The 27,903-nt window shown below is 43.1% G+C and overlaps 1 protein-coding gene and 1 pseudogene across 1 annotated transcript; both read left to right on the top strand.

Moving 5' to 3' along the window:
- Positions 1-1,318: 1,318 nt before the first annotated feature.
- Positions 1,319-11,041, top strand: GAGE10 (G antigen 10). The gene is made up of 4 exons (XM_072745015.1): positions 1,319-2,985; positions 3,660-3,765; positions 6,944-7,069; positions 10,992-11,041. The coding sequence occupies exons 1-4, from the start codon at positions 2,902-2,904 to the stop codon at positions 11,012-11,014; spliced, it is 339 nt and encodes a 112-aa protein (XP_072601116.1). The 5' UTR covers positions 1,319-2,901; the 3' UTR covers positions 11,015-11,041.
- LOC112907296 (heterogeneous nuclear ribonucleoprotein A1 pseudogene) lies at positions 8,337-10,168 on the top strand (annotated as a pseudogene).
- Positions 11,042-27,903: the final 16,862 nt, after the last annotated feature.

Consider the following 27,903-nt stretch of genomic DNA (forward strand, 5'->3'; position numbering starts at 1 on the left):
TGTGGATTCTTTCTTTCTGCCTGAAACTCAATCTGTATGTCCCCTGATAATCCTCCCAGGAGTTTAAGTGTGAGTGGGAGTGAGGAGGGAGCCAGTGAGTTTCAGACAGGTAGGTCTGTGTGTTTCCTGGACTTTGAGAAGAAATTTCCTCAAGGTTGTCATACTTCTCTTCACAGGTGCAGCAGCCACCATGGCCTTTGATATAATTGCAGGCTGGGACAAAGGATCATGGACTTCAAGGGGGTGGATACACAAAGATGGCGCAAATATAGGGGCATTATTTGAGGTATCTCGGTCCTAGAGGGCAGAGGAACTGCTGACAGAGAGTAGATTCAAGAATCTTCAATGGGGCTTGGATGAAGGAGTGGGGAAGCCCCCATACACCTGGCACACAGGATGCACTGCACCTGCCCAGTGCCACAATCACTTTCCCATTGGCCATTGGTGTGGGATATGTGGACATATTCTGGTGCAGAGCTGTGCAGCTTAGGTCTCACAAACTGGATTTTTTCCCTGGTGTCTGAGACTCAACTGGTAGGTCCCCAGATGAGTCCTCCCGGGGAATTTAAATGTGAAGAAAAGGCCAACAGGCTTTGGGTGGGTAGGGGTGGTGTGGTTTCTGGCCTCCAAGGAGGAAGGTCCTCAAGGTTGTCGTCCTTTTGTCTGGGTGTGTCACCAAAATGGCGGTTGTCTGTCCTGGTGGGTTTGGGACAAGGGAGGATGGTGGGTTGTGGGGGTAGGGGGTGAGATACAGATGGGGCATCTTGCGGGGGTGATTTGAGATATCTGGGTCCTGGAGGCCCCAGGAACTGCCGACCGAGGGCCGATTTAGAATACCTGTGGGGCCCCGGATGAAGGAGGGGGGGAAGCCCACACCAGGCACACGTGGGGGCACAGTGCGCCTGCGCAGTAGCAGGGGCTTTGTAATCTGCCATTTGAGTGGGGTGTGGAGCTGTGCGGGTTGCGTCTTTCCGTCTCGATTCTCCCTTGGAGTCTGAAAGTCAACTGGTAGGTCCCCAGATGAGTCCTCCCGGGGAATTTAAATGTGAAGAAAAGGCCAACAGGCTTTGGGTGGGTAGGGGTGGTGTGGTTTCTGGCCTCCAAGGAGGAAGGTCCTCAAGGTTGTCGTCCTTTTGTCTGGGTGTGTCACCAAAATGGCGGTTGTCTGTCCTGGTGGGTTTGGGACAAGGGAGGATGGTGGGTTGTGGGGGTAGGGGGTGAGATACAGATGGGGCATCTTGCGGGGGTGATTTGAGATATCTGGGTCCTGGAGGCCCCAGGAACTGCCGACCGAGGGCCGATTTAGATTGCCTGGTTGGGCCCAGCTGGAGGAGGGGGGAAGCTCCGCCCTCGTGGCACTGTGAGACTCAGTGGGCATGCTCACTGCTAAGCTCTTTACCACAGACTACTTGCATGGGGTTGTGCAATGCGTTCTGGGTGTGAAGCTTTGTGGGTTGCATCCTGCTATTTGTATTCTTTCTCCCTGTTTGAGACTCAATTGATAGGTCCTCAGAATAGTCTTTCCAGGAATTTAAGCATGAATGAATAATATGAGGGGGCAGCCAGCAGGCAAGTAGGGATGTTGTGCGCTTCTGGCCCCTGAGGAAGAAGGTCCCCACGATCATCTTTTTTTACAATGGTGTTGAGGCTTTCATGGCCTTTGATGTCATGGCGGGGTGGGACAGGAGATGATGGTAAGCTCCAGAATGGAGGGGTTTAGATGAAGATAGGGCTAGTCCTGGGGCCATTATTTGAGGCATTCAGGTCCTGGAGGCATCAGGAACTGCTGACAGAAGGAAAATTTAGGAAACTTAAGTGAGGCCTGGGCAAAGGGGTGGGGGAAGCAGTGTGCATGCCTAGTGCTGTTGCATCTTCCCCCATAGGTGTGGGGTATGTGCCACGAATTCTGGGTACTGAGCCTGCGTGTGGGTCTTGTCTTACTCTCTGGATTCTTTCTCACTGAGACTCAATTGGTAGGTCTACAGATCAGTTTTTCTAGCAGTGTAAGTGTGAGGAGGGAACGAGTAGATTTTTTTTTTGTTGGGGAGGGGAGTCAGGGCAGTGTGGATCCTGGCCCCTGAGGAGGAAAGTCCTTGAGGTCTTCTCACAGGCATCACAGCTACCATGGCCCTTGATGTAGTGGTAGGGCAGGACAAGGGAGGAGGGTGAGCTGGGGACAGATAGGGATAGGGTGAAGATGAGGCTAGTTTTGGGGGCATTATTTGAGGTATTGGAGTCCTGGAGGCAGAAGAAACTACCAACAGGACACAGACTCCAGAGTCCTGCGAGTCTGAGGGGCACTGGGCAAGTGACAAGTTCAGTAGTGGTAAAGAAAAGCCCTAGAAATGGGGAATGTTGTGGGGTTGTAACTGCATCCCTGAAACTTGTAGTGAATCCAACAGAGGACCAAGAGAGAGCATGCCACATGGAGTCTTTATTGCAGGCACCAGACTCTGCAGTTCTAGTGGAAAAATAACTATAGACAACATATAAATAATGAATGTGGTTAAGTATTCCAATAAAAATTTATTGGAGGTATGGAAAGAAAAGGCTTAGTAAATTAGAGTGTACCAGCAGTAGTAGTTACTCAAGTCTTAATTCTCTTGTGGTATTTTCTTAACTGGCTCCAAGATGGTGAGTCAAGTTGTGAAACCGTATTCCTTTAGAAATGTGTTCTTGTCTTTTCATGTGCCTTAATTTTTCTGTCAGTTTGGCCATGACATAAATAGCTGCCTTTGCAAGCAGCCAGATTCGGTGTGATTGGAGAGTATGTACAATAAAATTACCTTTAGACTTACTTTAAAAATATTGAAAAAAAAAAACACGTCACCATTTGGTCAAATATAACTATACTCTCAAGTGCATTTTCTAGATCTCAGTATTCTGTTTTCAGCTTGAAATATGAATTGGCAAGTAAGGTCAACATTCAGGCCTAGAGCAAGACGAGATGATGAAAAATATTTGAAGCCGTTTGGGCCTGTGGTTGTAAGTACTTGAACATTTGATGTTATTAGTACATATTTATTTTTGTGAAAATGTTAAACTAGTATGGATACACTAATAAGGATTTTTCATGCTGATATGGAGCAATTATCCAGGAGTGTTACATTCTGATGTTTTCTGGGTGGATGCTGTTATGTTCCTGGGAAATATATCCAATGACTTTCTTTTTTTTTTTTTCAATGACTTTCTATTCATGCTTATTAACAACAGATTGCATGCATCCATCCCAACATAGATTAAAATAATTTCTAAAGCTTTTGCAGGTAGCTCTTTTCTTAGTAGCCTGTGGGAAGAGTAATTTTATTAATAATAAGTATATTGAGTAGTATTGAGAAATGTCTCTAGATTGTTGTTATTGTCATTGAATCATTTTATGAATTCCTTTTTTAATGTGGCCTTTTCTCTACATTTAGATGTGGAGAGTCTGTCCTGCCAGCCCTTGGGTCTTTTTCCTGGGTTATTTACGCTTACATGGGTATTATCTAGGTATATATGGGAGATGAAATGCACACAGAATCCTCCTCCTCTGCTATCTTCCCCAGAAGCGAAATGTCTTTAGATTTGTGATCAAATACATCTTAAGTGTTCTATATGTTTGTGTTATTGATGTGTGTTAACACAGCTTTTTATTTGCGTACACATACGCATACCCCTAGGCCCAACAGCCCAGTGCTGAGCAACAAGGAGAGGAGCCACCAACTGAGCGTCAAGATGTTATACCTGATCAAAAGAAAAGAGATGAAGGAGCACCTGTAGCTCAAGGTGAAGGAAAAGGGAAGAAGAATTACCCTCTTGGGAGTGTGTGTGTGCGTGTGTGTGCATCTCTGTACTTCATGTATCATGATATACTCGTAGCAGAAGGGAAGAAGACAGCAATAGAAAGGAATCTCAAACATTGCCTGGAAATTGGCTGGAAAAGTGAAGATAATAGAATGTGCAAACTAGGGCAGTTCCTCACTATAGTAAGTTTCCCCTATTTTACAAATAAAATTGAGGCTCAAGGATTGTGTTTATCAAAGAACATTTGGCTATTGAAAACAAAATTTGTGTTTTTTTTAAATAGCAGTTTTTAAAAGATTTTATTCATTTATTCATGAGAGAGACAGAGAGAGAGAGGCAGAGACACAGGCAGAGGGAGAAGCAGGCTCCATGCAGGGAGCCCAACCTGGGACTCTATCTGGGGACTCCAGGATCAGCCTAGGCTGAAGGCGGCGCCAAACCGCTGAGCCACTTGGGCTGCCCTTTGTGTTTGTTTTTAAAGTGGCTCTTAAAAGGGGGTTGCATTCTTTATGGTTAGAAAAACCAAAAGATTAATTATCCTGAGATTAGTATGAGACAAATTACTTTTCCCAAATATATTGTGTTCCCAGTACAGAATATTTTGAAGCAAGATATTTACATAGTCCACTATTAAAGGTTTCTAGAAAATGACTGACAGTCATGTCCATTCATTTCTTTCCACCCTACTGTCTTTATAATCATGGTAAGTTAGTATACATACTGTATTTCAAATAATTTTGTTCTTACTTTTGGTTCTTTGTTGTGTATAGGATTCACCTATGGAACATTACACATAGGACCTATGGGCTTAAGTATAACTTTATTTTAGCAAAATAAGTTTTTGGTTGCCCCTATAGGGGATGGGTGTCCCTTCTATAAGATTTGTCAGAGGTCTGCAAATGAACTCAGCTAATTCTTCAGAAAATTACATTTTAATTGTAATTTAAATCCTATCTGTGGTGTAGACCTCAGACTTCTTTTTTTTAAATAGATTTTATTTATTTATTCATGAGAGAGAGAGAGAGAGAGAGAGAGAGGCAGAGACACAGGCAGAGGGAGAAGCAGGCCCCATGCAGGGAACCCGATGTGGGACTCGATCCCAGGTCTCCAGAATCACGCCCAGTGCTGAAGGCGGCACTAAACCACTGAGCCACCTGGGCTGCCTGGACCTCAGACTTCTTAAGAGTGTTTGCCCACTGCTCTTAGGACACTATGGCAAAATACAGGAATTCTATGTGTATTTTGATTTCTCCTTAGATTGTCATTTAAAATAAAAGTTTCATAATACAGGAAAACAAGTACAGAAAGTCCAATCCTAGTTGCTACTAACATTGCACAAAAGCCCTTCCTTACTGATCTGTATGCTTAAAAATGGCTAAGGTGGTGTATTTTATGTATTTTAAACCACAATTAAAAGTGAAGTAAAATGAAGTAACTACTGTCTTCTGAAATAGGAGGTCCTATATTCTTTGAATATCCAAACCACTAAATTTACAGAAAAGTTGTAAGAGTAGTACAATTATATGTACAAATATACATTTATATTCATATAAAATTTTCACTTGGATTCACTGATTGTTAATAGTTTTTACCACTTTGGTTTCATATCCTCTTCCTTTTTTTAAATATACACACACTTATTGATATGTTTATTAGTACTAATGTTCAGTCCTTTACATCAAGTTCAACTATTATGACCCTTTATTCTGAATACTTTAGTGTGAATATATTCTGAGAACAAAGAAAAAGTTATTCTCTGGGGATCCCTGGGTGGCGCAGCGGTTTGGCGCCTGCCTTTGGCCCAGGGCGCGATCCTGGAGACCCGGGATCGAATCCCACGTCAGGCTCCCGGTGCATGGAGCCTGCTTCTCCCTCTGCCTGTGTCTCTCTCTCTCTCTCTCTCTCTCTCTCTCTCTCTCTCTGTGACTATCATAAATAAATAAAAATTAAAAAAAAAACTTAAAAAAAGTTATTCTCTGGGCTAACTGCTGTACAGAAATTTGACAGTGGGAAAATGCAATCATTTAATATACAGTGTATATTCAAATTTTCTCAGTTGTCCTGGTAATTTCCTTTATGTAATTTTCTTTGATCTAGAGTCTGATCCAGGATCATGCATTTGCATTTAGTTGCTTTTAAAGATTTATTTAGGGCAGCCTGGGTGGCTCAGCGGTTTAGTGCCGCCTTCAGCCCAGGGTGTGATCCTGGAGACCTGGGATGGAGTCCCGAGTCAGGCTTCCTGCATGGAGCCTGCTTCTCCCTCTGCCTGTGTCTCTGCCTCTCTCTCTTTCTCTGTATGTCTCTCATGAATAAATAGAATCTTTTTTAAAACAAATAAAAGATTTATTTATTTGGGGGGGAAAGAAGGAGGGGCCAAAGGAAAGGATGTCAGGCAGACTCCCCACTGAGCCTGATGCCCGTGTACACATGGGGCTGATCTGCCCTCAGATCATGACCTGAGCTGAAATAAGAGTTGAATGTTTAACTGAGCCACTCGGTCACCCCACATTTAGTTTCTTTTAAATACAGAATGGTTCTGCACTTTAAAAAATATTTTATTTATTTTATTTAAGAGAGAGCATAAGCAGGGGGAGGAGCAGACTCCCCACTGAGCAGGGAGCCCTTTATGGTCTCAATCTCAGGACCCTGGGATCATGACCTGAGCCAAAGACAGATGCTTAACTGACTGAGCCACCCAGGTACCCCAGTTCTGCACAGTTTTGATGAAGACAGTAGTTGGTTTGCAGAATGTTTATCAGTTTTGAGCCTTAAGACTTTTTTTCCCCTTCAATATTTATTGGTGTCTACTCATGCCAGGTAACATGCTGAGTATTGAGAGACATAATTTCAGCCTTAAACTCAAAATTTAGTCAGAGAGATTCAAGTCACTGACAAGTATAATTACAAGTACAGTATAGATAAGTACAAAGGGGACACCTGAATTGTCTGAGGGCCATCTTTAAAAAGGAAGAGGGTAATAAACCCCTGCTTTACTAGTTTCTTAAAACAGACACCAGAAATAATGCTCTTGTGATTCTTACCCCTTTTATTAGCACACTAGCCTAAGGCTTTTATTTTCTAGCACTGAGGGAATGAATATTATTTCCTTACTCCTATATCATGTTTTACTTCTTAAATTGATTCCTTTTTTATTTTCAAGGGCCTGCCCTGGAACCAAATCAGGAGGAACTGACTCTTCCCAAGACTGAGCGTGAGCATGGAGATGGTCCTGATGTCAAAGGGAAGAGACTCGCAGACCTAGAGCCCCTTAAGATGCCGGAAGCAGGTATTTGATCCATTCAGCATGCAAATTGTAGGGTGTCTGTTTTCCACAATGTTGTATTTTTAATAATATAGAGGTAATAATATTGCCACTTCAGTAGCCGAGTTCACATATAAAAAATTATTTGAAATGTAGTTCAGACACCAAATGGCTGATTTATAGACTAAATTACAAAATAGGAGAACAATTTACTTTTTTAAAGATTTTGTCAGCACAATCGGGGGAGGGGTAGAGAGAGGGAGAAGCAGACTCCCTGTTGAGCAAGGAGCTGGCCGAGGGGCTCGATCCCAGGCCCCTGAGATCATAACCTGAGCTGAAGGCAGGTGCTTTTAACCAACTGAGCCACCCAGGTGCCCCCCCCCCCCACCAAGGAGAGATTCTTTTTTTTTTTTTAAGATTTTATTTAATCATGAGAGACAGAGGGAGGCAGAGACACAGGCAGAGGGAGAAGCCGGCTCCACACAGGGAGCCCGATGTGGGACTCCATCCGAGGTTTCCAGGATCACGCCCGGTCAAAGGCGGCCCCAAACCGCTAAGCCACTGGGGCTGCCCCCAAGGAGAGATTCTTAATAAAAGACTGGTATGAATCGTTAGGAAAAAGAAAAATAATCCAACTAACACATAAACAAAAGAGATTGCTCTTTTAGAAAATATTTATGGAGCATCTACTAGTTTACGTAATTTTGAAGAAAATAGGCAAAAGCCAAGTATACACAATAAAGAATATGAACAAGACAATAACAGATATTGAATATATATTTGGCTTTCCAATTTCTTTTTTTTCTCCATCCTTTCGTCGTCCTACCTCCCCTTTTGTTTTTGCCAAACTGAGAAATCGTACTGTATATTCCTCACAATTTGGTATCTTTTTTTTTTTTTTAATTTTTTTTTTTAATTTTTATTTATTTATGATAGTCACACAAAGAGAGAGAGAGAGGCAGAGACATAGGCAGAGGGAGAAGCAGGCTCCATGCACCGGGAGCCTGATGTGGGATTCGATCCCGGGTCTCCAGGATCGCGCCCTGGGCCAAAGGCAAGCGCCAAACCACTGCGCCACCCAGGGATCCCCACAATTTGGTATCTCGATGGTAATCACTTAAAACTGGTGTGATCCTAGATTGTGTGCAAACTGGCACACTTTTTAAGCATATAAAGAGGCACTACTCATAATTTTAGCAGGCGTTATGTATGGGTGAAAACAGGGACAGATGGTCTCCCTATTTTTAAAACAACCACATAGCTTTTTTCTGCCCCTGGACGCCGCCGAGTAAGCATCGTTAAAGTCTCCCCTGCCACCGCCGTCATGTCTAAGTCAGAGTCTCCCAAAGAGCCCGAGCAGCTGCGGAAGCTCTTCATCGGAGGTTTGAGCTTCGAAACGACCGATGAGAGTCTGAGGAGCCATTTTGAGCAATGGGGGACGCTTACGGACTGCGTGGTAATGAGAGACGCCAACACCAAGCGCTCCAGAGGCTTTGGGTTTGTCAGGTGCCACCGTGGAGGAGGTGGACGCGGCCATGGACGCTCGGCCGCACAAGGTGGACGGAAGAGTCGTGGAACCAAAGAGGGCTGTCTCCCGAGAGGATTCTCAAAGACCCGGTGCCCACTTAACTGTGAAAAAGATTTTTGTCGGTGGCATTAAAGAAGACACTGAAGAACATCACCTTAGAGATTATTTTGAACACTATGGGAAAATTGAAGTGATTGAGATCATGACTGACCGAGGCAGTGGCAAAAAGAGAGGTTTTGCTTTTGTGACCTTTGACGACCACGACTCTGTAGACAAGATTGTCATTCAAAAATCCCATACTGTGAATGGCCACAACTGTGAAGTAAGGAAAGCCCTATCGAAGCAAGAGATGGCTAGTGCTTCGTCCAGCCAAAGAGGCCGAAGTGGTTCTGGAAACTTTGGTGGTGGTCGTGGAGGTGGTTTTGGTGGGAATGACAACTTTGGTCGTGGAGGGAACTTCAGTGGTCGAGGTGGCTTCGGTGGCAGTCCAGGTGGTGGTGGATACGGTGGCAGTGGGGATGGCTATAATGGATTTGGTAATGACGGTGGTTATGGAAGAGGCGGCCCTGGTTACTCTGGAGGAAGCAGAGGCTATGGAAGTGGTGGACAGGGTTATGGAAACCAGGGCAGTGGCTATGGCGGGAGTGGCAGCTATGACAGCTATAACAACGGAGGAGGCGGAGGCGGCTATGGCGGTGGTAGTGGAAGCAACTTTGGAGGTGGCGGAAGCTATAACGATTTTGGCAATTACAACAATCAATCCTCAAATTTTGGACCCATGAAAGGAGGAAATTTTGGAGGCAGAAGCTCTGGCCCCTATGGTGGTGGAGGCCAATACTTTGCCAAACCACGAAACCAAGGTGGCTATGGTGGTTCCAGCAGCAGCAGCAGCTATGGCAGTGGCAGAAGGTTTTAATTACTGCCAGGAAACAAAGCTTAGCAGGAGAGGAGAGCCAGAGAAGTGACAGGGAAGCTACAGGTTACAACAGATTTGTGAACTCAACCAAGCACAGTGGTGGCAGGGCCTAGCTGCTACAAAGGAGACATGTTTTAGACAATACTCATGTGTATGGGCAAAAAACTCGAGGACTGTATTTGTGACTAATTGTATAACAGGTTATTTTAGTTTCTGTTCTGTGGAAAGTGTAAAGCATTCCAACAAAGGGTTTTAATGTAGATTTTTTTTTTTGCACCCATGCTGTTGATTGCTAAATGTAATAGTCTGATCATGACGCTGAATAAATGTGTCTTTTTTAAAATGTGCTGTGTAAAGTTAGTCTACTCTGAAGCCATCTTGGTAAACTACCCCAACAGTGTGAAGTTAGAATTCCTTCAGGGTGATGCCAGGTTCCACTCGAAATTTATTTGCAACCTGCTTGGGCACAGAAGCCATTGTCTCCACAAACCTTGGTGTGGTTGAACTGACAGTTAATGTGTTGTGACCTGGAGTTCACCGTTAAAAGGGTCACCCAAGCAAAGTCCTGGAGTTTATTTGGTTATTATGATTGTTGGCACATCCTATGCAATATATCTAAATTGAATTATGGTATCAGATAAAATTATAGATGGGATTAAAGCTTGTGTATCGTCCATTATCATGTGTAATCAATAAATGATTTAATATTCTCTTGAAAAAAAAAACAACCACATAAGGGATAAACTAGCTTAAAGCACAGTTTTGCATTTTCCACAATACAGTCAAAACAAATGTGATACAAGGCATTTTATTTTTTTCACTTAAGCAATTACAAGCATGGCATTGCCATTTCAGATATCCTATATTCTGAATGTTTTCTTAAGTCAAACATTTAATTGATAACTTTTAAAAAGTATTCTAAAAGTTTCTTTGTTTCTTAGGTTTCTTGTTGGATTCTTAACTGCATAAGAAACTTTTGCTTTCTATTCAAAACTACCTGAGTTAATGCATCAGGTTTAATCTCTTCTGAAGTTGAACTGTCCCTTTTAAAAAAAAATATTTGGGATCCCTGGGTGGCGCAGCGGTTTGGCGCCTGCCTTTGGCCCAGGGCGCGATCCTGGAGACCCGGGATTGAATCCCACGTCGGGCTCCCGGTGCATGGAGCCCGCTTCTGTCTCTGCCTCTCTCTCTCTCTCTCTGTGACTATCATAAAAAAAATAAATAAATAAATTTAAAAAATATTTATTTTTTCATGAGAGACAGAGAGGCAGAGACACACACAGAGGGAGAAGCAGGCTCCACGCAGGGAGCCTGATGTGGGACTCGATCCCAGGTCTCCAGGATCATGCCCTAGGCTGAAGGTGGCACTAAAGCACTGAGCCTCCCAGGCTGCCCATGAACTGTCCCTTTCTTTGTGCCATTAGAAAATGTCACTTTGTGCCTTTAGTGTTGTCTGAATAAAGTTCTAAGTGATGTTCCTAACTATTCTGTGTCTCTCATAGGTGAAGGGAAACCCCAGAATTGAACGAAGACAAGCTGAAACCATGTAGACTGTTTTTGTGTTCAAAATTTGTTAAAATTATCTCAATAAAGTTTTGCAGTTTTTTTCAAAGAAGTCTTGCACATCTTTTGTAAAGTTATTCCTAGGAATTTGATGTTACTGAAAATTGTACTTTTTTGAAATTTTGTTTTTCTAAGTTTATTTTTAAAATTCCAGTATAGCTAACATATACAGTGTTCTATTAATTTCAGGTATATGATTTAGTGGTTCAACACTGTGGAACATAGTATGGAGGTTCCTAAAAAAATTAAAAATAGGATTACCTTATGATCCAGTAATTCTACTACTGGGTATTTGCCCAAAGAAAATGAGACAGATATTTTGTATATTGCTTTTTCTGTCCAGCACCTTTGCTAAATATGCTTATTAATACCATAAGTTTATCTTTCAATCCTTTTGTTTTCAAAATACATAATCATATCATCTTTGAATAATAAGTTTTGTTCTTGCCATTTTATTTTATTTTTTTCTTCTGCTATTTTAAACATTACATCTTTTATTTCCTTCTCTAATTTTATGGCACTGGGCAGACCTCACCCAGTACAATGTTGAATAGAACTAGTGACCAGGGACATCCTTGTGTTCTCCATGATTTGAAATGGAAAATTAACATTTTACCATTGTACATTTTTTTGTGAATACCCTTTATCAGAGTAAAGCCCCTTCTATTCCTAATTTGCTGGTAGTGTTCATCTTGAATATATGTTGAATGACAGCAAACACATAGGGCTTTTATTGAGAAGATCATAAGATTTTTTTCCTGTTAATGTGGTGGACTACATTGGCAAGTTTCTGTGTTTAAGCCAACTTTGCATTCCTAGGATAAGCAACTTGATCATGAGTGATCTATGTTCTAATGATTTGTTCAGGATTATTATGTATGTCTTCATGAGTGATACTAGACTATTTTGAAATTTTTACATACTTTTTGTTGGACTTTGGTATCAAGGCTATGCTAGCTTCATGAAATTCATCAGGATGTAAAGTGTATTTTTCGATTTTCTGCAACTCCAATGCTGTGTCATTTAGGGCTTGTCTTCTTATGTTCAGCTGTTTCTGGATTGCTCCTCAATTTTTAAAAAAATTTTATTTATTAGGGAGAGGGAGTGAGCACAAGTAGGGTGATGGGCAGAGGAAGAAGCAGACTTCTTGCTGAGCAGGGAACCCGATGTGAGGCTTGATCCCAGGACCCTGAGATCATGACCTGAACTGAAGTCAGATGCTTAGGGGGCTGAGTCACCCAGGTGCTCTTGCTCCTCTATTTTAAGGTCAGACCCTACTACATAAAGGGCAGTGACTGAAGGGGCTGCTCCAGGTTCCTATATCTTCAAACTTTGTAACATGCCCAGATTCCTTGCAGGAAAACCTGTAATGATGGCTCTCACTCTGAAAGCTACCTGCTTATGTTTTTATGCTGATCTTAATTTATATACAAAAAGTTAAAATTCTTGGCTTTTTAAAAAAGACTTTATTTATTCATGACAGGCAGTGACATAGGTAGAGGGAGAAGGGAGCCTGATACAGAACTCAATCCCCGACTGGGATCACGCCCTGAGACGAAAGCAGATGCTCAACCACTGAGCCACCTAGGCGTCCCAAAATTCTTGGCTTTTAACTTGCCTGCATAATTTTGGTCTGTGTGTAAATGGCTGACCAACGCAGAGCTGGTACAGTTAGAACAACAGCTCCATTTACTGAGTTCTTTAGTAACAAGAATAACTCACATTTATAGGGTGTGTATTATCGGTTTGTCACTTCTCTGTACTAGATTCTGTACATTTATGATGTCATAAAATCCTTACAAGGAAGGTAAGTCATAGTTATCACAAAATTGACCATCTCTGACTTTCGTAAGAAGCAGATTTGGGGATTCTAAATTCAAAGCCCTTGATCTTTCCTCAGAGTAAAAGCTTCTGAAGGTGATTTGGAAGAACTGATGGAGTATATGGATAACTGTAGTTACAATCTTCTATTTATGTAAATATTTTATACATGCACACATAATTTGACTTAAAAGGCTTTGTTCTTTTCTTGAAGAGTTTCCTAATGTGTGCCAAACAGACCTAAAGGGGTGTCCTGGATGAAATCATCAGTAAGAAACATTTAAAATAACATAATTATCTTGTGCTACAGAAAAATGTAACGAGCACTAAAGCCATTTGGGATAGTTGTTTATGGGGAGACAGAGAAAAGAACTTAATGCCACAGCCTCATGGTAAATTATTACATATCCTGCAAACATATCTGTTCTTTAAAACTATTCATGGATTGGAGAGAGCAGGCACAAATCTCTTTCCAACAAAATCTCCCATTTGCCTAATAGATCTCACTCAGAATCCTCCTTCACTGCCTGATTTCAACCTTACATCCCTACAAATGATAGCAAGTTACATCTCTGAGGCCCCATTTGTATCGTCACACCTCGTAACACAGTTCTGAAAAGAAACCTAAAACAGTTCTGAAAACAATACCCTACCTTAGAATCTATACTGTTTAGGGAATGGCAAGGTAATAAAACAATTAAGTCTCCCTCTTAAAGAAGTTTAAAAATGTTTCCTGATCCTAAAGGACTGAAAATCCAAGATTCAAATTCAAAGAGACTAAATGTAGGGGATCCAAATTTGCTATAAAATATGTGATGGGGTCACCCAGTTGTAAAGTTGGCTGAAAAACCTAGGGCCTCAGTAGAAGAAAAGGAACCAGGGGAACTGGCTGAGGCAAGATAACTTGGATCCTACCTATTCTGTCTCCTTACGGGCTATGCCATGAAATAGGCATGGGTTTTGGACCTGGCTCTGGTGCACACTGATGGTGCCAAAGGCATTTCTATCCTTTGGACATCCTTTAGGTCTGTTTTCTCATTTCTAAAATAGGAATTGCAATGATTGCTGTGATGAATAAGAGAACATATAGATACATATGGTGCTTGCTCTGGGGGGCATCACACTGGTCGGCCAGACAAAAACAAAAGCAGTTGAAGTGCAAAGGGGAAACAGGGAAGGGGGACCCAGGAAACAATAGCGTGGAACGGCCAGGAAGCAGGAGGAAAACCGGTAACAGAGACTCACTGTTGCAGTGAAAGTGGCCAACAGGATTCCCATGTCTGCTGGTCACTGGATTTGTATATGTGATCCTGATGATAGGCTGGGTGACATCTCACTTCAACACTGAACCCTCAAATAAGCAGATGGGTCTCACACTTAAAAAGATAATCAAGGATGCCTGGGTGGCTCAGAGCGGTTAAGCGTCTGCCTTCGGCTCAGGGTGTGATCCTGGGGTCCTGGGATCAAGTACCACATCAGGCCCCTTGCATGGAACCTGCTTCTCCCTCTGCCTGTATCTCTCATGAATAAATAAAGTGTTTAAAAAAAACAAAGATAATAAGACCACTGTTTTGTTTATCCAAAAGATATTTATGGAGAGCCTGGTCTGGTCATTTACCCTTTTGTGTATGGGAAGTCTTTAGTGAATTCGCCAATGCAGCCACTGGATGAGGGTTGATCTGATAAAGTAGCAGTGACAAAAGACAGACTGTTGGAAGAAAAACATACAAATTTATTTAGTAAGTTTTACATGACCCGAGGAGGTAATTAAACCTGAGCATTTTTATACTAGGTTTGATTAAGAGTGGAAAGTCATGGGAAAATGTGATTGGACAAGAATAGGTATGAACCGGGTGTAGTGAGCCAGGGGAAACAGCAGGGCCTGTTGATTCAGATTCCTTCTAGTAGTTAGTGTTTTTGTGTCTTTGGAGAGAAGGATTCCCTTTTTCTCTGGGTGTAGAGAGGGCATCTTCTACATGAGGTTCTTATGACCTGTTTCAGGGAAAGGCCAAGAAAATCCTGCCTGCAGTTTCTCAAATTCCTACAGCTAAAATATTCAATAGGCCAAGGCGCCATATTTTGGGGTAGTGTGTTCTGAACCACATCATTGGCTATACTTAATTAGGTGAGAAGCATGTGTCATCATCATGACTCAAACCAAAACCCAAAAAAAACTTTTGAGCACTTGGCTGGGAATCAGGCTCCTCACTCAGGGATAGGCAGGCTCTGAGGCATAGGAATGATTCATATGGGATAAGTTCGACCAACCATCCACAAGATAATGACAGAACAAATTTGATGACAGCCATGCAGGGGAAAGCCAGAGGGTGCTCAGAACACAGAGTAGAAAGAGTCCTGTAACCCAAGTGGTCAGGAATGGCTTCTTCCAGGGGATCATGTGTATGCCCTAGGTGCTGCTTTACTATAAACACATTTCAATCTTTTATTATCCCTCTTTCGTTTTAATTTTATTTTTTCCTCTTTCATTTTTAAAAAAGATTTTATTTATTTTAGAGAAAGAGTGAGCAAGCAAGCAGGGGAAGAGCAGAGGGAAGGGAGAGGGAGATAATGTCCAGCAGACTCCATGCTGAGCACAGAGCCTGATGTGGGGCTCGATCCCACAACCCTGAGATCATGACCTGAGCTGAAACCAAGAGTCAGATACTTAACCGACTGAACCACCCAGGCGCTCCTTAGCCCTCTTTCATTTATAAAAATTTTACTGCTCAATTATCCTCATTCTATAGATGAAGTGATTAAAGATAAGTGTCTTATTCAAGGTACAGTCAGTTTTCAACCCCAGTCTCTTTGAACCCCTGTGTACTTCTCATCTCTTTGCTTTTAGTATTGTCTTCTGTCTTAACTCACTCACCACCAATACTTTTCCTGGCTCTTCTTGTCCCATAAGTTTTTTTTTCTTTAATTCATCTGGAGTTTATTTCATTTTATTTTACAGCATTAGCGCCAAACTGCCCAAATAGTTTTCAAAGTGGGCAATTTTGCATTCCCACTGGCAGTGCTTGAGGGTTCTACTTGTTCCACATCCTTATGAACACTTGGGGTGGTCAATCTTTGTAATTTTAGCCATTCTAAAAGGTGTGTAGTGGGATCTTTTCGGAATTTTGATTTGCTCAACATGTTGAATATATTTTCATGTGTTAATTTGCATCCATGCATATTCTTGACTGTTCAAATTTTCTGTACATGTTTTATTGGGTTGTTTGTGATCTTTTTTGATGTAGGAAAAGACAGGATTGAAGCCAATGGCCAAGAAAGAATTATTGAGACATCTTTGGTGCAAAAAGGTGATTTTATGAAAGCACGGGGACAGGACTCATGGGCAGAGGTAGCTGTGCTGGGGTCATGAGGAGTGGCTCATTATAAACTTTCAAGTTGGAAGGGGGTTAGGGATAGTGTAAATCTCTAAGGAATTTCAGAAGCAAGGTTCCCAGGATCTTGAGGGGGCTAGCTATTGTTGGGAAAAGGTCATTTATTACCCTCTAATAAAACCTGAGTCATGAGACCCTTCAGATGTATATGGGTGGGCCATATGCTTGGGATGATTACCAACACGTATCTTGGGGGGTTTAAAGATAAAGGAAATTTCTAAAGGAATTTTTATATGTTTAAGTAGACTTATAGCATCCTGGAGGGTCTGGCTAAGATTGCCTTTTGCTCCTAGCAAAGAATTAACATTGAGGCAGTTGAATCCCTAGAGGAATGTCACTCTGTTTTAAGAACTTGTCAAAGGGCTGTAGGTAGTAAGGAAGTTTAATAATTTTTCTTCTGCCTTTGTTTCCTACATCATTTTTGTTTAGGGTTTCTTTCTTTTCTGAAGTTTTACAGTAATATACTTTTGTCTATGTTTTTATTCATTTGTGTTGGATACCCATGCCCTTCATTTTTAAAGGATCATTTTTGCATTATTTTTTAAAATAATTTTCTCTGCTTTTTACTCTGTTCTCAGTATCTGGAAATTTTCTTAATCTTTTAAAAATATTTAAAGATTTTATTTATTTATTCATGAGAGACACACACACACACACAGAGGCAGAGATACAGGCAGAGAGAGAAGCAGGCTCCATGTAGGGAGCCCGATGTGGGACTTGATCCGGGGACCCCAGGATCATGCCCTGAGCCGAAGGCAGGTGCTCAACCGCTGAGCCACCCAGGTGTCCCCTGGAAATTTTCTTAAGCTAATCCTAAATTATCTTTACTAAGACTTTATTTTTTAATTTTTTGTAAAGATTTTATTTTTTAGGAGATCTCTCTACCTAACACGGGCCTTGGACTTACAACCTCAAGATCAAGAGTCACATGCTCTACTGACTGAGCCAGCCAGATGCCCCTATGACTTTACTTTTTATTGTTTCAGACCTTTTATCTGTGCAAACTTTATGGAAGATTTGCTCAACTCTTTTTTTTTTTTTTTTTTTTTGTCTTCCATATTGAATGCTCTTAATTAGCTACTGGATTTCCAAGAGATACTTAAAAATCTACTTTTCTTCACTTCAATAACAATGTTTAAAAGGTAAAAAAGCAAAAAGAATCTACTTTTCTACTTTTTAAAAATTAGTGAATGTTTAAAATATAAACATAAGCTTACCTGATTCAGTTCCTCTTGTTGGGTTCTGATACCAATATTATGGGAACTTCCTACAAAATACTGGAAACTCACCTTTCCTTTCCCAGTGAAAGGGTTTGCAGAACACTGGCATTGTATGTTGCCCATAGCTTTACAAGCCCTGGCATTCCCAAGCCTTGACAATAACCTAAATGTTTTTGAAAAGGAAAAAAGATGACTCATGGGGATCAGGAATTCTTAGGTGGTAGTACAGGAGCATTTTCTTCAAGGTGAGCTAAGCTAAACATGGGGCAAGCTGAAAGACAGGAAAAACTGGATGATATCTAATCTGTTTCCCCCCGAGTCTCCCGATGACTCTTTTGATTCAGAAATTTGGGGGAGGAGGCACTCAAAGGGAAAACGGAAAGTGTGGGCAAGGAGACAGGTGGGGAGATTTTTTTCTTAGAGTAAGATTAATCCCTGATATCTGGTCTGTTTAGACAGCAGTCTATCCATTAAAGGTGGGAAATCTTTTTTTTTTTTTTTTTTTTTTTTATTGCTCAGGTTTTGGATCACAGCCTTTTTTTTTTAAATTATTATTTATTTATGATAGTCACAGAGAGAGAGAGAGAGAGAGGCAGAGACATAGGCAGAGGGAGAAGCAGGCTCCATGCACCGGGAGCCCGATGTGGGATTCGATCCCGGGTCTCCAGGATCGCGCCCTGGGCCAAAGGCAGGTGCCGAACCGCTGCGCCACCCAGGGATCCCGATCACAGCCTTTTACCAGGAGCTGTGTGCCTGGGTCAGAAGTCATAATGAAGATTGGTCAACTCTCCACCTTGGCACCTTGTAGAAGAGATATTTACCTAGGCTGCTGGGATCATAGTCTCAGGCAAGGTAAGTAATTGCACAAATTGCTCTGTGTCACAGGGACAAAGACCTCCGGAGGACCAGAGACTACTAGATGTGTCTGCTGAGCATCAAGAGACTGAGAAGCCTGTGATGAATTCCAAAAAGATGATGAATTCCCCTCCAGGTTGCTTGGCTCAGGCCTGTTAGGGTCATGGGCACCTGCAATTCCAGGACAGGCAGGATGAATATTTGCAGCAGTTGTGTGTAAAGGGCCTCCTCTTTCACTGAAACAGGCCACCAGTTAGTTTTAATTTTTTAATTTTTCAGATATTATTTATTTATTTGAGTGTGAGTGAGGGATAGAGAGCAGGAGCAGGGGGAGGGGGAGGGACAGAGGCAGAGAGAGAAGCAGACTCCCCTCTGAGCAGGGAGCCTGATGTGGGGCTCAATGTGGGGCTCGATCCCAGGACTCTGGGATCATGAATTGAGCTGAAGGCAGATGCCTAACCCATTGAGCCATCCAGGTGCCCCACTGCTTAGTTTCTTAAATTAGCTTATTTATTTTAAAATTGTGGCATAATATATATAGCATAAATTTTACCACTTTAGTGATTTTTAGGCATACAGTTCTGGGGCATTGAGTACATTTATATTGTGGTGAACCATCACTGTCTATTTCCAGAACTCTCTTTAGTTTGTAAAACCAAAACCCTATACCCATCAAACACGAACTCCCCTATTTCCCCCTCTATGTCTCTTTCCTTTGTGATATTGGCAATTTGTCTTCTCTTTGTGTTTTGCTTGTTTGTATCTTTGGTCAGTCTGGCTAGAGTTTTGTCAACTTTATTGATCTTTCCAAGGAACTAGCTTTTGGTTTCACTGATTTTTTTCTATTGTTATTCTGTTTTTTCTTTTTCTTAAGATTTTATTTATTTATTAGAGAGAGAGAGAGAGAGAGAGAGAGAGAGAGAGAGAGAGGAGAAGCAGGCTCCATGCAGGGAGCCTGATGTGGGACTCGATCCCAGGACTCCAGGATCATGCCCTGGGCCAAAGGCAGGCGCCAAACCACTGAGCCACCCAGGGATCCCCTGTTTTTTATTTTTCTTGATTTAATTTCTTATTTTTACTATTTCCTTCCCTCAGCTTGCTTTAGGTTAGTCTGCCTTTCTCTGATTTCATAACGTAGAAGCTTAGATCATTAATAGGAGGCCTTGATGGGGCTCAGGACATGCTACTCCAAAATATGGCACCTTGGCACACTGAATATTTTAAGGTGAAGGTGTTTGAGAAAACAGCAGAAGCAGGAAGTATTCTGACCTTTCCCCCCTTGAAACAGGTCATAAGACTCTCATGTGAGAGGTGCCCTCCCTATACCTAGAGGAAAGGAGAATCCTTATCTTTTTTTTAAAGATTTTATTTATTTATTCAGAGAGATACATAGAGAGAGAGGCAGAGACACAGGCAGAGGGAGAAGCAGGCTCCATGCAGGAGCCTGACGTGGGACTCAATTCAGGGTCTCCAGGATCATGCCCTGGGCTGCAGGCAGCGCTAAACCGCTGCGCCACCGGGGTTGCCCAGAATCCTTATCTTTGAAGACAAAGGGATCCTGAGAAGAATCTGAAAGAACAGGCCTTGTTAAATTTCCCCCAGTTTCCTACACTTACCCATATTCCTTGACCTACCGTATTCCTCCATGGCTGTCTACTCTTCAAACCTAGCACAAAAAACTCAGGTGTTTCTTGGGTCTTCATTTCCTTATGAAGTCTTCCATGTCATGTAAAACCTATATTAAATACATTTGTATGCTTTTGTCCTACTAATCTGTCTTTGTCAGATTAATTTCCAGATCCATCTAGGGTCCCTAAGAGGGTCAAAGAAAACTTTTTCCTCTACTACAACTTTCCTTTTTGTTTGTTTTTTTTTTAATTTTTTAAAAAATTTATGATAGTCACACACACACACACAGAGAGAGAGAGAGAGAGAGAGGCAGAGACACAGGCAGAGGGAGAAGCAGGCTCCAATCACTGGGAGCCCGACGTGGGATTTGATCCCAGGTCTCCAGGATCGCGCCCTGGGCCAAAGGCAGGTGCTAAACTGCTGTGCCACCCAGGGATCCCTACAACTTTCCTTTTTGAATGTAAGCATTCAACGCCCCAAGTTTTCCTCTAAGCACTGCTTTAACTGCATAGCGCAAATTCTGTTATGTTATCAGTTTCATTTAATTAAAAATATTTTATTTTGGGAGGGGTGCCTGGGTGGCTCAGTTGGCTAAGTGGCTGCCTTTGGCTCAGGCCATGATCTTGGGGTCCTAAGATCGATCCCCTCATGGAGCTTCCTGCTAAGCAAGGAGTCTGCTCCCCTTTCCCTTTGCCCCTCCCTACCCCTTCCTGCTTGTGGTCTCTGCTTTCTCTGTCTCTCAAAGATAGATACATGATAGATAGATAGATAGATAGATAGATAGATAGATAGATAGATGATAGATAGATAGATAGAATCTTACCGTTTAAAAAAGATGTTATTTATTTATTTGAGAGATAGAGAGAGAGAGAGAGAGAGCATGGGGCAAGGGGCAGAGGGAGAGGGACCCTGGTATCATGACCTAAACCGAAGGCAGACACTTAACTGACTGAGCCACCCAGACACCCCAAAAATATTTTCTAATTTGCTTGGTGACTTACTCTTTGATGCACCCATAGGTTATATATATGCATCTTTACTTTTCAAACATTTGGGGAATATGCTATGTATTTTTCTGTCACTGATTTCTAGTTTAGCTCCATTATGGCCAGAGAACATACAGTGCATTATTTGTTCTTTTAAATTTGTTAAAATTTTGTTGTGACCCAGATTATGGTCATATGGAGACAGAATCTCTTGTTTCCTCCTTTCGCTTATCAAGGTTCTTGGGATTGCACTGGGGACACCCAGATAATCCAGGATAATTTCTCCATTTGGTTGCTTAATTTAATCACACCTGCAAGTGCCTTTGGCCATGGAAGGTGACATATTCACAGGTTCTGGGGATTAGGATATGAGCATCTCTGGCGCGGTGGGGGATGGGGGGGTGGTGTCATTAATCTGTGTACCATACCTCCTTTCCCTCCTCTAAACCCTTTGATGACTGCTATTGTCCCCACGTTGGTCCACAAAGGTGAACAGATTTGGTCTATCTCAGAGCAGCAAGGTCCATCTCACAAAGGAGGAAAGTACAACAGTCGATGACCACTGGGAATAATAACAATACTGACAATGTTGATGATAATAGTTACCATTTACCCTAGGCTTGCCATGCACCACTCTGCACGGATTATAGGTGCCACAACCCTCATCTTACAAGTGAAACTCTGAGACCTACATAGGTTATATGATTTTCCCAATGTCATGCAGATGGGAAGTAGTGGAAGAGTCAGGGTTATAAACCAGGATTTCTCCATTATCCATGTGTTTAAATCACTGTATCAAGTTACGACCATGACTCCTGGAGAGTCAGGGGAAGCTTCCTTAAAGTGGGTTCTTTATGAACCTATAACTGTTAGAATGGATTTTAGGCTCTGTTAGTGGCCAAACCACTATGATGACTGAACCAACAGAGAAGCGATTTGACTCCACTTCTCTTTTTGTGTCTCTGACTCTCTCTCTCTTTCTTTCCCTTCCTTCTCTCCCTCCTTTTTCATCCCTTTCCCATTCATGTGGGTGTTGCTCATACACACACATACACACACACACACACACACAGATACCCACAGACATACACACAGAATGTGTGATGTCTTATATTCGTGGTTTAATCTATATAACTCAGGGCTTATGTATCCACATTATTTAGGAGATTATGACCCTTCGACACACATGGGAGATGCCTCACACAAAGCTCCACAGCTAGTGTAGAAATGTCCACAGCCTTGTCTACCCCACCCCCGTTAAAGTGGTCTCAGTTGTTGAGGGTAAGTAGGAGACAGCCAGGGAGTGTGATGGTTTCCTGTGGACATCTGGGGTGGGGCATGAGCAGTACAGTGTGCATAGTGGAGATTCTGGACCAGGACTTCTGGACCGCTTACCATATATGTTCCCAGATCACCACATGTCAGCCACCAGGTGTCCCCTTCTCCCCTATGAGTCTCTTTAGCCCACTCCCCCAGCCATAGTCACAGGGCCTTGGGTACACTACGTCTCTCCCATTTTCACTCTGTCAACCAGCACCTCAACCCTGCCTCAGAGCAGGCTTTTCCTGCTTCCTGCAAGTGCACCAGGTCTGGTGTATAAATTAAAGCTTTTTCTTGCCACCACACAGGGGTCTGTCATAATGTCCCTGTTAGGGAGGAACTGAATATTCTCCACGATACAGGTGAAACTCCAGCCCCAGACTGGGAGTCCAGAGCAATTCCCCAGGACTGAGGTAAACTGAAGGTTTTCTGAGAGAAGGAGCTGTGGTGAGTGTCCCATCAGAATGTGGGATGACACTGTGCAGGGCTGGGTCTGTGAGCACGGAGAAGGGACCCTGGGAGGCCCTGGGGCAGCATGATCATAGGAGTGCCCCAGTGGCTGTTCTTATGTTAGCCTCTGGCCAGCTGTGCCCCAAGGTAGCTGGACACCCCAAGTCTACTACCTGCTTTGTCTGGGACTGAGTGTCCTCATTGGTAACAGGGGTGACAGAGTTTTTTTTTCCAAGGGGCCTAGTGAAGATTGAGTGAGATGGCACCTAAGAAGTACTTGGGATCAGCCATAAAAAGAGGGAAACCCTGCCAATTGCAACAACGTGGGTGGCCCCTGAGGACTTTATGGTAATTGAAATAAGTCTGAAAGAGAAAGACCAATACTATATGATCTCACTTATTATGTGGATTCTTGTTTTTTTTTTTAAGATTTTATTTATTTATTCATAAGAGGCACAGAGAGAGGCAGAGACATAGGCAGAGGTAGAAGCAGGCTCCGCATGGGGAGCCTGATGCAGGACTTGATCCCAGGACCCCAGGATCATGACCTGAGCTGAAGGCAGATGCTCAACCACCGAGGCACCCAGGTGCCCATTTATATGTGGATTCTTAAAAAAAAAAAGAGCAAATTCATAGAAACAGAGAACAAACTGGTGGTTGCCAGAGGTGAGGGGCTGAGGAATGGGTGAAGGGGTCAAAAGTACAGATTTCCAGTTATAGGATAAATATGTTCTGGGGGGATCTAATGTATAGCATAATGTACATACTAGTTAACACTACTGTACTGTGTATTTGAAAGTTGTTAATAGATGAGATCTTAAAAGTTCTCATCTCATCACAAGAAAAAAATTGTTACTAGGTGATGTTAACAAAATGTATTATGGTGATCATTTAGCAATATATACATATATCAAATTGTTATGTTGGAGACAACTTAAACTTCTATGATATTATATGCCAAATATATCTCAGTAAAGCTGGGGGAAAAAGACGTGCTTAGGATACTGCCAATCAAATAGGTCTAGGATTACCTAAAACAAAGTTATTTTTTAAAGTATACATTTAAAGTTTTCATAATTTTTAAAAAGATTTTACTTATTTATCTGAGAGTGAAAGAGAATGGGGCGGTGGGGGGGGGGTAGGGGCAGAGGGGAAGGGAGAAGCAGATTCCCCACTGAGCAGGAAGCTGGACATGGGGTTTGATCTATCCCAGGACCCTGGGATCATAACCTGAGCTGAAGGCAGACGCTTAACTGAATGAGCCACCCAGGCGCCCCATAATTTTTTTTAAGTAGGCTCCATGCCTAACATGGGGCTTGAACTCACAACCCTGAGATTGAGAGTCACATGCTGTACCGACTGAGCCAGCCAAGTGCCCCTTCAAGGTGTGTGTGTGTGTGTGTGTGTGTGTGTGTGTGTGTGTGTGTGTTGTTTATCATATCTCATCGAATCTCAGATGCTATAGATTGTTTGTCACACTATTATTTCAGGTAACTCTTAAGAAAGAAAAGGTGCTGCTCATTAAACTATGACCCAATGCCTTCTCATCTCAGTTACTGTAAGATGCAGCCCTGATTTTTGGTACCCTGAAATGTGAAAAAGGGCATTTTAGACTTGATAAAATATGGTATTTTCCATATTCAAAAAAAGAACAAAAGTGATTTGAAACTTATAGAAAATTTGAGAGGACTGTATTAGTCTGAATGGGGTCAGGTACACAGAGGCTCTCTCCCCATGGTGCCCACACTGAGGGCACTCTGGATGCCTGCTTCATGATGGAAGCAGGAAGGGGTTAGCCACCAATTGAGCATCTGCTCAGGGATGCCCACACAATATCAGGTGCATCCTGACTGCTGGAAATCTGGCAGTCCCAAAGGCATCATGCAAACCCTCAGATGTCACACAGTCTAGTGCAGGAGGCTGACACATCCGTACAAGCACAACAAAAAAGAACTGGAAAGGCACCACAATATGTGGTTATGAGAATGGAACTCTGGATCCAGATGGCTGTAGATTGAATCCCGGGCTCCATGATTTCCCAGCTGCGTGACCTCTGGCAGGTTGCTAAACCTCTCTGTTTCTCAGGGACCTCATTTGTAAAACAGAGAAAACACTATCTATCTCATTAGGTTGTTGTAAGGAGTATTACATGAGTTAATATTTATAAAGAATTTAGATCAAGTCCTGACATATAATAAATGCTCAATAAATGCTTGCTGGGGGCAGCCCGGGGGGGGGGGGGGGGCAGTGGTTTAGCGCCACCTTCAGCCCAGGGCTTGATCCTGGAGACCTGGGATGGAGTCCCACCTCAGGCCCCCTGCATGGAGCCTGCTTTGCCCTCTGCCTGTGTCTCTGCCTCTCTCTCTCTCTCTCTCTCTCTCTCTTTCTCTCATGAATAAATAAATAAATAAAATATTAAAAAAATAAAAATAAATGCTTGCTAGTGAAAAAACCCCAAAGCATTGGATTACAAATACAGCCCATGGAAATTCAAGAAGCGAAATGGGAAGAAGACATAATGGCCTCCTCACATGTAAAGCGAAGCTGATAATAGCACTACCCTCCAAAATTATTGTACTTATTTCTTTACATCTTTCGTAAAGTGTGGTCCTATGGTAGGTCCTCATCCTTTAGGAGGAAACCTGTCCCCTCCTCCATTCTGGATGGAACTCCTGTTAATGTGACCCCAGCTTCAAGATTTCCCTGTGGCTTCCAAGGGTCCCTTCTCAAACTGGCATGGAACCCAGTTCCGTGCCATGCAAAGGCCAGCTGAATATCAGGAATGCACCCAGGGTCCTATGAAGGTGGCCCCAAGGAGGCTTGACTACGGGTCCTATGCATATTGCATCATGTCCAGGTCTGGTGTAACATGAACCCCAGTCATTAATTTTATTTACTCCGCAAATAATTTGCTATAAATGGCCATTTAGAGTTTTTTTTCCTCCCAGTAGTTTATTCATACCAACCTTGTGCATTTGCGTGTTTCTTTAGCACACAATCTTACAAGTAGAATTGCTGAGTCAAAGGAGTTACTCATTCAACAAACACCTAAAGAGTGCCTAGTGGGATCCCTGGGTGGCGCAGCGGTTTGGCGCCTGCCTTTGGCCCAGGGCGCGATCCTGGAGACCCGGGATCGAGTCCCACGTGGGGCTCCCGGTGCATGGAGCCTGCTTCTCCCTCTGCCTGTGTCTCTGCCTCTCTCTCTCTCTGTGACTATCATAAAAAAAAAAAAGAGTGCCTAGTAAGTGATGGACACTGCTCTAGCTGCTGGGAGGCATCAAAGACCTAAAAAAATAACACGTTCCTGCTTTGGTGGAGCTGACATTCCAGTGGAGAGTTTTCAGTTTTTATCTCGACAGGTGTTGCCACAATGCAGTCCAATTACCAACATCCTCAGCCCACTTCTGGAGTGGGAGCTTTGAGGCAGGTGTATGGATTCCTTGGCCTTTGCTTTCCGCAAGACCTTCAAGGCCTGGGACGGTCCATTTGGGGACGTCCGAGTGCAGTGTGCGTGTGTGTAGGGAAGACGAGGATGGAAGGGTCCATTTGGGACTGGGGGGAGGAGGAGGAAGAGAAATGGTTCACAGGGTATTTGCATAGAAGCTTCCTTGATCAGACCACTAGGGGGACTACAAGAGGTAGGGATGAATAGTCCAAGCTAGAACTGTTCTCCCAGGCTATACCTTTTTTTTTTTCAGATGAATAGTTTATTTAAAAAAAAATTTTTTTATTGGAGTTCAATTTGCCAACATATAGCATAACACCCAGTGCTCATCTCATCAAGTGTCCCCCTCAGTGCCCGTCACCCAGTCATATACCCTTTCAGGAGGTAGAGATGAACAGTCAGCTCTGGGAGGTACCACTGAGGTAGGGAGCGTCTATTCTGGAACAAACCACTGTGTGGGCTGGGAAGGCTCTAAGGGCTGCTACCACTCCCGTGCAAGAGGATTGCGCACAAACTCCCGATGGAGGCAGGAGTGGCACCACCGTGACCGTCCGCAGCCCCCACTCATTCTCCCGGTTCCCGTCAGAGTCCCAGGTAAGCGCACCCATTACAGGACTAAGAACTCGGCTTTTCCCAGGTTTCCGTCGCAGCTTGTCGGGCTCTGCCCTTCTTGGTTCTTTGTCTTGCGCGTGCGGGGCCAAGCAATTGGATCCAAGGAGAAGGGGGCGGGCCCCCAGGCTAATCTTGGGATCTGCTTGGTCAATGCGAGCGCTCACCAATCCCGAGTTTATCCTGAGACCAGAAGGAGCCTCGCCCTGGTCGCGCACCGAGCTCCGATTGGCCACTGGCTGGGCAGGCGCGGTGGTTGCTTGGCTAGAGAGGCTGTGGCGCGGTGGAGGCGGGCGTGGGGGCGTGGCTTTCGTGATGGCGGGCAAGTTTGAATCCTGTCTCCGTACATCCTTGTGTTAACTTGTCAAAAGGGCTGAAGATGGTACTCCTGTAGCGAAATTCAGAAATCAGTGGCTCGTAGCCATGCTCTGCCTCTTAGTGCATTGGTGTTGGGGGCTGACCTCGTGCGTTCCCCATTCATCCTAAACTCCGTCACAAGCCCAGCAGGTGCCCGTCTCCTCGCAGTCATTCTTGCAGCGCATCCATTCATTCATTCTGTCCACCGCTAAAATCGCATCATCGGATTTGGGATTTAGGGAAATTTCATAGAAGTCACTTTATGAAGTAGAAATCCTGCCTGGTGGACTTCCTCTGACCCAGGATCACAGAGCAGGGCTCCTCAGATGAGCCCAGTCTCCCTGCAGTTGGTGCTTTTGCGATTAGATATTTTCCCATGTGGGTTTTCTTTTTGCTGTTAATTCCAGAAATGCGTTAAGGACCTGCAACCAGATTTATCTTGAAACCATACTGCAAACTAGTTTTAAAACGCAACATTGATCTTTATCTAAAGGCGACAACAAACACATGTGTTCACAACATTACATTTCCAACATTTCCTCTTGTGATGCATAGTAAAGTGGGGGAAGCTACATAGTCAAAAAGTAAAAGTAAACGTGGAAGTATGGGAAAAAAGCAAAACTCTAAAAGTGAACGCAACCATACACAAATGAACCACTCCTGATTAGATTGGTATCTCACGCAGAGTATTTTTCCTCATAACTTTCCCTGGCTGTATGTGTGTTAAAAGATTTTATTTATTTGTTCGTGAGAGACACAGAGAGAGAGGT

Source organism: Vulpes vulpes, chromosome X, assembly GCF_048418805.1.
Source record: "Vulpes vulpes isolate BD-2025 chromosome X, VulVul3, whole genome shotgun sequence".
Classification (NCBI taxonomy): domain Eukaryota; kingdom Metazoa; phylum Chordata; class Mammalia; order Carnivora; family Canidae; genus Vulpes; species Vulpes vulpes.

Coding starts and splice junctions, on each gene's coding strand:
- GAGE10 (XM_072745015.1), top strand. CDS start 2,902: ATGAATTGGCAAGTAAGGTCAACATTCAGGCCTAGAGCAAGACGAGAT. Junction 2,986..3,659: donor AGCCGTTTGGGCCTGTGGTT/GTAAGTACTTGA, acceptor GCATACCCCTAG/GCCCAACAGCCCAGTGCTGA. Junction 3,766..6,943: donor AGGAGCACCTGTAGCTCAAG/GTGAAGGAAAAG, acceptor TTTATTTTCAAG/GGCCTGCCCTGGAACCAAAT.